A 7,789-nucleotide genomic window follows, 5' to 3' on the forward strand; every position below is an offset into this window, starting at 1 on the left:
TCGCAGATTCCGGTTGGTACCAAGTCAACGCCTCTACGTCGGAGGTGATGCATTTTGGTCGAAAGAAAGGGTGCTCTTTCGCAACAGAGAAGTGCGTGGATCCAGCAACACAGAGTCCGATAGCTGAACACTTTTGCACCTCAAACACGGCTCAGGGTTGCTCGGCAGACGCTCGATCGCGCTCAACCTGTTCTTTGAGTTCCACGAGCCAGTCAATCCCATCGGAATACCAGTACTTTCCGAGCAGTCCAACAAAAGGTGGACTAAACGCTTTTGCAGATTTTTGTCCGATGAATGTGGGGTTTACGGCCGGAGACTGCTCTATCTCCTCAAATCGACTTAAGCTCGGCTCGACTAGTATCAATGCCTATGGAGAGACGTATTGTCCTACTTGTAGGTGCACTGCTACTTCTCTTCGTAGTGCTGACTCAACTGGATGGGGTATCAACCCAGCTCGACAGTCAGGTTGCTATGCCATGCGATGTATTGCTGGCATCGACTCTAGTACCAAGAATCCTATCACTGTGGTTGAGCTTACCATTCCAAGAAGTAAAACAAACGACGCCGTAGCTGTTAACTGCACCCGAAAAGGGGAAAAGCTCGCAGTATCTGGTTTTTCCGGTGACATCACGTGTCCAGACCCTCAGGTAGTGTGCGAATACGACGACCCAAGCCGTATACTACTAGCAATCAGTGGCGCCAGTCCTGATACTTCAAGCGGTTCGCATAACACTACTGCTAGCAGCGCGCCAGCCACTTCGAATGCTTCAAGGGACGCAGGTAGCAAGAACTCATTAGAGAATTCTCAAAGCTACAGCAAAGACAGCGCACCAAGTGGCGCTGGGAACGATGCTTCGAACGTTGACAGTAGCAACAGCAGAACCGATTCTGGATCCACCTCGAAATCCGGTAGCACCAGCATTACAACAGGCAGGATTGCCAGCGGCGCAGTCATGCACCAATGGGCTTCATGTATTGTGCTGGGCGGAACGTGGTTTGCGCTTGTGATCATTCTTTAAAGGGGATGATTGCAATCGTTAAGGTTAGATACTTCGAGGTAGAGAGGATCACTTCTACGAACCAAACTGTATTAATAAAGGAAACCAGCCTAATAACAACGCTAGAAACGGGGTTCTAAATCGATCAAGTTGGCGCTATATTTACCGCATTCCGTCGAGTGAAGTTCATATTTAAGTAAGTACCAGGAATTTCACAACCAATTTTAGCTGTTTCGATTTTGTTCACAAAGATAGTTGATCGTGATGGCCTATATGCACTGTGCAAGAGAGCAACAAGTAAGTCAAATATCGTTTCTAAGAAATCTGTTAGCTGTACGAGACTGGCAACAGGCGAGTGGTCAACGGGTGTATCAACGATGTCATCGCCTCCAGCGATGTTTATTTATCTGGCATTCGTTGCTGCTTGGTGCATTCAAATAGTCCAGTGCTGTATCCACGATTCGTTAGATCACAGGTTCATCGTCGGAGCTCAAAACTATCACGACAGCCACCCCTTCATAGATCGCCTGCGCAAACGAAGACTACGTGACAACAATGTATCAGAAGACACAATTACCAATGCAGCCTCAGGTACCAGAAAACTAACATCGACAGCTTTCCAACCCATCCGTATGACGCCGTACTACGATAATTCCAGTCTCAGCAACCTCCCGGATGCCACCCGTGCAGTCGTATTCGAAGTCGTTGGAGAGGCGATTCAACGTATCCGTCGCGCTCTCCAAGTGGTGCCAGTCAGTGGCAACCTATTTGCTGAGCGCTTTTGCACCGCTACATTTTCCACTATCCCTCCAGTCTGTCATTCGATTGCTGAGAACGAGTTATGTCTGGAAATGCCGATGCCGGATGACCACTTTGCTTCAATAAGGTACTGCGACAAATGCACTTCCAGTGGTTGCACTGTTGATTCTTGTACAATAACCCCAGCCGGAACGGGAGTGTCTAAAACGGATTTCCTCGTCTACGTTCGAGCTGAAGACACGGATACTTGTAAGAGCAGCAACACTTTAGCATACGCGTCGACATGTCAGCACGACCAGTACGACCGTCCTACGTTCGGGATGGTTAACTTCTGTCCAAATAAGCTCAGCACCTCGGATTCGGTTTTCGAGCGCCAGGTATCAACAGCGCTTCATGAGTTTTCACACGCTCTCGGCTTCTCGTCACGATTCTTTCCACTAATGCGAGGGGAGGATGGAACACCGAGAACACCACGAGATGAAATAGGAAATCCGCCTATCTTGAATGTAGGAACCTGTCCAAACGGTAAGCAAATCGACTACTACGTGGAACCTTCCAACACAACAATCAAGTATTCGACTGAGAGAAATCATGTAGTGGCAAAAATGGTGACACCACGAGTACGCGCGTTTGTTCGAGACCATTTCAACTGCTCTACGCTCGAAGGTGCCGAGATCGAGTCTCAAGACGGTGGATGTATCGGGTCTCATTGGGAAGAGCGACTATTTGAGCCCGAGTTTATGACCCCTGTGGACAGTTATCACAACGTCTTCAGTGCTCTCACACTCGCGTTCTTCGCAGATTCCGGTTGGTACCAAGTCAACGCCTCTACGTCGGAGGTGATGCATTTTGGTCGAAAGAAAGGGTGCTCTTTCGCAACAGAGAAGTGCATCGATTCGATGACACAAGCACCGATAGCCGCAGATACATTTTGTACGACATTTTCGACAGAATTTCAGGGCTGTTCAGTTGATGCCTCATCTCGCGCTATATGCTCCTTGAGCACTGAAAACCAATCGATTCCGACAGAATATCAGTATTTTCCAGATCAACCAACGAAAGGAGGAGCGAATTCTTTCGCCGACTTCTGTCCGTTAGTTCTGGGCTACACAGCGGGCGATTGCACCATCTCGACCAATCTTCTGCAACTTGGTAAATCCAACATCAACGCGTTTGGTGAAACGTATTGCCCCACTTGTAAGTGCACACAGACGTCTCTCCGTAGTGAGGATTCTACACTCTGGACGATAAATCCACCTAGACAGAGTGGTTGTTATGCCATGCGATGCTTCGTCAATGTGAACTCGAGTGTCACGGTCCAGCTTACGATCCCACGTAGCGCTGCGCAAGATTCTGTGAACTTCAACTGCACCATAAAGGGCGAAAAACTATCCGTACCGGGCTTCTCCGGGGATATCACGTGTCCAGATCCGGCGGTTGTTTGTGAAGGAGAGAATTCAAACAGCGACCTGCTTGCTTTCGACGACACTCGCGCTACCACCAACTCGAGTAGCAGCGGAAGTTCTGACACCGGCAGCGGAACAATCATGACAGGCACGGAGTCGAACAGCGTTGAACTTCATAAGGGGTCATCACTTTGGGCATTATTTGGCGGATCGTTACTTGCCGCAGCAAATATGATGTAGATACACTGGGTAGCTTTACTTAGAGCAAGAAGATTAATACAGTATTATTACGTTTCAAATATTATACATTGTGTCTCGATGATATAATGGCTGGAATCTCGTTCATCCAGTGGTGATCACGAGACTGGAAAACAGGAAGGCAGCCGTTGTGGAGACGGTACCACACAGACACAGGCAGTGCTCTTAATTAAGGCTTATACATGTAAGCAGCCACGTCACGTAACAATGACGCATAGGCCAAATGACTCTGCAGAGATGGTGACGCATAAGGTCTCCAATCCATTCGGCGAATCATATGTTGCTACAATTGCTGTCTCGCTTCTTCCTGAAGTGCCGTGATTGATTATTGGAGTGGCAGGTGGAGCTGTGTGTTGCTGTCGCCGACGTTGTCATTTCTCAAAATACCCAGCACCCCAAGCAAGCAGTCGGCACCATGGCCACAGATGCAGCGTTTCTCGAAGAGGTATCAGCGTTCCTGGATAAAAGCGGCATCCACGTGCCATTGGAGCCTGTTCAAGAGGACAGAACGTGTGCTAGCGCAGCAATTTACCTCAACTGGGTATCCGTCAGCAGCGGAATTGAGTCGATCTCAAGTCCCAAGAAGCGCAAAACGGATACCTCTCGAGCGATCAAGCGCAAACTACAGCGAGAGAAAGAAGTTCTTCGCAAGCAGAGATACCAGGAGCGTCTCAAGAGCGAACGGGAATCTCTTAGGCTGATGGTGAGCGAGTTGTCCACGCAATTGGAAAAGCTCAAATGGAGACGACGGAGCGACAAAGGTAACAATGGTGATGTCCAAAACCTACCATGGAGAAAGCTTGCCAATTATGAACACCAACAACGACAATTGGCTGAAATGGAACAGAAGAAGCTGATAACTGCTGTCGGTATACAAGCCTCGTATATTAACACACTGCAGCGAGCTCTACCCGGCGATTCATCAATACCGACTGACTTCAGTTGGCCAACTCTGACATGAAATAAATGCACGTCCCTTCTTGTCTACTACATTTTGAGCAGATGAAACTTAGTGTTGTGCCTGACAGATTTAGCTGGCGATGGTGTGAGCTTGCCGAACAAATAACATGAATGGGCCCCACGCCGACATCTTTGGATTACATGAACCAAGATGAAAGATGTAATGATGGCGTAACTGGACTAGTACAATACCGGTAAAGCAGAGGCAGGACAACAATCTGTCGCCAGAGTTTAGTCACGCTACGGGATAACACTTGACTTATGAACAAACGGCTCGGAATGCATGTACCTTTGCAGTTCCTTGACGACTTGGCACCGGCTATTTACGCTGTCGCCCAAGGGATCACTTCATCGGCGGTGACACAAAAAGGAGATTCCTGAGTACTGTATGATTGAATTCTAACTGCGTCGCTGTCTCGCTCTCTCCCCCACAGGAACTACGAGACCAGACACAATGCGACACGCAGGCAGTGCCACCTACAAACCACAATCTCGACGAAGTTTTACTGACTACGTCAACCTTATACCGAGCGTCACGTGCCCACCATATTGAGTCATTGTGTGTATGAATGGCATTATGAGAGGGTCCTTTTGGCATTTTTTTTTTCAATGGTGGTTATATCCAGCGTTTTTTTTTTCACTCAAACAACGTAAAACCGCTGATTTACTTGAGCGAGTTTTAAATGTATACGACAGAGCTTGTTTGTACCGCACCATAATCTTTCGCTAGTAAAACCATTGGATTTGTATTCCTCCTGTGCTTTTCACGAACGGACCCCTCTCTCTTCTGATGGAGTTCGCAAAGGCAATCGCTTACTACAACTTTTCCCTCACCTGGGGAGTGCACTGTTCGACTCGCTAAGGAGCTCGGCGCTGGGCCCGCCTTCGCAAGTACAGCGCGGTCCACCTCGTGTGGGCTCTCTACGGCTTCGACAACAGCTCGCACCCACTTGCATTTCCATAGTCTCTGTTTTTCAAATCACTTCTTGGTTAAAATCACTTGCTGTGCAGTGTCTGTTCTTTACTTGTAATGCAGTACTTCGAGCTGATACAGGGGCAAGTTGGATAGTCACTGGCTTGGAAAACTGGTGGAAACTAAGCAGCTGTTGATTGTGGTACGGGGCGTTCCGTCATCACGTGTAAAACCGTCACTTTTGACAAACCACGAAATTGGCACGAGCACGAATGAGTGAGTGATTCCATTGTCCATTTTGCAAAAGTCTGTTCATCCGAAATATGGCCTCAATTGAGATGATCTCGGACACAGAACTGCTGGAGGAAGTGTCCGCTTTCCTGACCACAACTGATGTGGTTTTGACCCGGACGCCGCGAGCAGATGGTGGTTCGATTCCTGGATCTTGGGCTTCAGCAGATAGTGACGAGAGCGAGAGCAGCACAAGCAACGCGACGGACGATGCAGCGGCTTTAAAACATAAAAATCGGAGGGAGAAGGAGATCATCCGAAAGCAAAGATATCAACGACGGCTCAAACAAGAACGAGAAACGTTGCGTCAAACGGAGAAAACTCTGACAGCCCGACTATTGCGAGTGAAACGAATGAAACATGCTCACCAGACCGAGGGTGATGCATCTGACGCCAACGTTATTCAGTTAGACTTCGCTTTGAGAGATTTTGCAAAACACGAGCGTGAAGAGCGGTTTCGAGCCGAACAAGAGCAGAAACGTCTTGTTGAGGCTGTTTGTACACAAGCCTCATACTTGGCAACCCTCAAAGGGTTGCTTCCGGATCAAAAAGCTAGCTGCGCAAAAATTTCCAGGGGAAACAAGAAGATTGCCCAAACGCTCGGACCGCTCGAGTTTTAATGTAAGGAACAAGGTCGGCGAGCACTTCTGTAACTAACTAGATCAACTGCGAGTTACGGTGAAAATACCGTTTACTTTTTCTTACTGTATTTTTTATGCTTTGTCCAAAATTTACACACGCTAGACACTGGAAAAGGCTGTTCCGCATATTCGGGAAGCGAAACAAAAACAAACATATTTACTTTTTCAATCTGATTGATAGTACAGTTTCGTATAGCTGGACTCGCTCAAAGATATAATTTTTTTCAACCTCGCTAGCAATTACATAAATTATGTCCTCCACCGCTGGAAAAGATGCGATCTTTGCTCTTCGGAACAGCTAAGATAGCTGAGCTAGTCAATAATATGGATTTTGAGCAATTCTTGCAATACATAAATGAGCACATTTATGACTCACTTTTGTATTGGCCGAGGTATTTGATAAGTATTTTACATTTTTGAATAATATTGATATTACTACGGTAAGCAAAACGATTTTTGCTTGGGGTTCTTGGCAACGGCGGATGCTCAACGGTGAAGACTATCAGCCAGAGGACGACAGTGAAGACCAACAGCAGAGGACAGCAGCGAAGGCCCGCAGCAGGAGGACAGCAGTGAAGACCTGCAGGAGGACAACATCGGAGACCAACAGAAGGAGACATAGAGACCAAGTGCAGATGACGAAGACCAAGTGACGACCATACCCGTGGTTTGGAGGTGGGCCCGGGTATGCGACCCATATCCAGACTTGTGACCCTTGAAGGAAGATCGCGGGCACGAAAGGTCGCTGGAAGTGTCTATGGGTGACCAGCGTGCGGTTCAGAGGCGACGGAGAAGGCCAGTAGCAGTGCATATATAGGAACTAGGAATAGTCTCAGGTGAAGATTAGTCGTGTAGATGCGAGGAAGCACGAGCAGAAGGTTACGCCGGTCTGGTGTAGCTGCAGCAGATAAAGAAGCCAACAAAGACTCTTTTATAAACAGTAAGTGAAGGAGGTGTACACTGGGTGTGACTGGAAACGGGTATCAGCAGCCCCGTAGGATTCTGGCGCTTGCGGTATCAGCAGCCCGCCAAGGTATCAGCAGCCGTCTGGAGTGTCAGAACTAGGCATAGATCCTGGTGGAAACCCACTGCTACTTTCAGTCTGTAGATTGCGTGCTCGAAGCCATACATATATTGGTATTAGTGGGTGTTCTAGGGCTAAGAGGACGTAGCTAAGTAGACACCGTCCTCTGATCAAGGACAGGCCTAACAGCTGGGTAGTGGGGACTGAACTGCCTGGAAAAGAGCATTTGCTTACTCTCCGCTCAAAAAGTGCAGGTAAAGCCGGGGCTTTGGATTCTATGGTCGCATCGCCTCATGGATAAAGCAGTTTATTTAGAATGCTTTTTCGTTTAACACAGGTCAATCCAGGTTCTTCGCACAACATTTTTGGCCAATGGGCTGTAATGTTACCCGTGTCCTACATACCATAAGCAACAATCACTTTTTTTTGTCTTCCGGCTATATGGTTAAATATGATCATTTTTCCGACATTACTAGAAGTTTGTATAAAGTGTAGCAGCCAATAGAAATAAACTTGCCAATTTTAAACCAATCATTTGA

General features: G+C 47.6%; 4 protein-coding genes across 4 annotated transcripts; all 4 read left to right on the forward strand.

Moving 5' to 3' along the window:
- Nucleotides 1-294: 294 nt before the first annotated feature.
- PPTG_21283 (hypothetical protein) lies at nucleotides 295-1,019 on the forward strand (the record flags this gene model as incomplete). Its single annotated transcript, XM_008896536.1, has 2 exons — nucleotides 295-397; nucleotides 454-1,019. The coding sequence occupies 2 exons, from the start codon at nucleotides 295-297 to the stop codon at nucleotides 1,017-1,019; spliced, it is 669 nt and encodes a 222-aa protein (XP_008894784.1).
- Nucleotides 1,020-1,630: 611 nt separating this feature from the next.
- Nucleotides 1,631-3,448, forward strand: PPTG_03405 (hypothetical protein; the record flags this gene model as incomplete). The annotated part of the gene is made up of 1 exon (XM_008896081.1): nucleotides 1,631-3,448. One exon carries the CDS (start codon nucleotides 1,631-1,633, stop codon nucleotides 3,401-3,403), a length of 1,773 nt encoding a protein of 590 aa, XP_008894329.1. The 3' UTR covers nucleotides 3,404-3,448.
- Nucleotides 3,449-3,727: 279 nt separating this feature from the next.
- On the forward strand, nucleotides 3,728-4,413 carry PPTG_03406 (hypothetical protein). Its single transcript, XM_008896082.1, has one exon. It carries the CDS (start codon nucleotides 3,837-3,839, stop codon nucleotides 4,380-4,382), a length of 546 nt encoding a protein of 181 aa, XP_008894330.1. The 5' UTR covers nucleotides 3,728-3,836; the 3' UTR covers nucleotides 4,383-4,413.
- Nucleotides 4,414-5,556: 1,143 nt separating this feature from the next.
- Nucleotides 5,557-6,450, forward strand: PPTG_03407 (hypothetical protein). Its single transcript, XM_008896083.1, has one exon. The coding sequence runs from the start codon at nucleotides 5,618-5,620 to the stop codon at nucleotides 6,203-6,205; it is 588 nt and encodes a 195-aa protein (XP_008894331.1). The 5' UTR covers nucleotides 5,557-5,617; the 3' UTR covers nucleotides 6,206-6,450.
- The last annotated feature ends 1,339 nt before the right edge of the window (nucleotides 6,451-7,789 follow it).

Source organism: Phytophthora parasitica, assembly GCF_000247585.1.
Source record: "Phytophthora parasitica INRA-310 unplaced genomic scaffold supercont2.4, whole genome shotgun sequence".
Taxonomy (NCBI): Eukaryota; Oomycota; class Peronosporomycetes; order Peronosporales; family Peronosporaceae; genus Phytophthora; species Phytophthora nicotianae.

What these genes read in the sequence shown, in the direction of transcription:
- PPTG_03406 (XM_008896082.1), top strand. Translation starts at nt 3,837, where the DNA reads ATGGCCACAGATGCAGCGTTTCTCGAAGAGGTATCAGCGTTCCTGGAT.
- PPTG_03407 (XM_008896083.1), top strand. Translation starts at nt 5,618, where the DNA reads ATGGCCTCAATTGAGATGATCTCGGACACAGAACTGCTGGAGGAAGTG.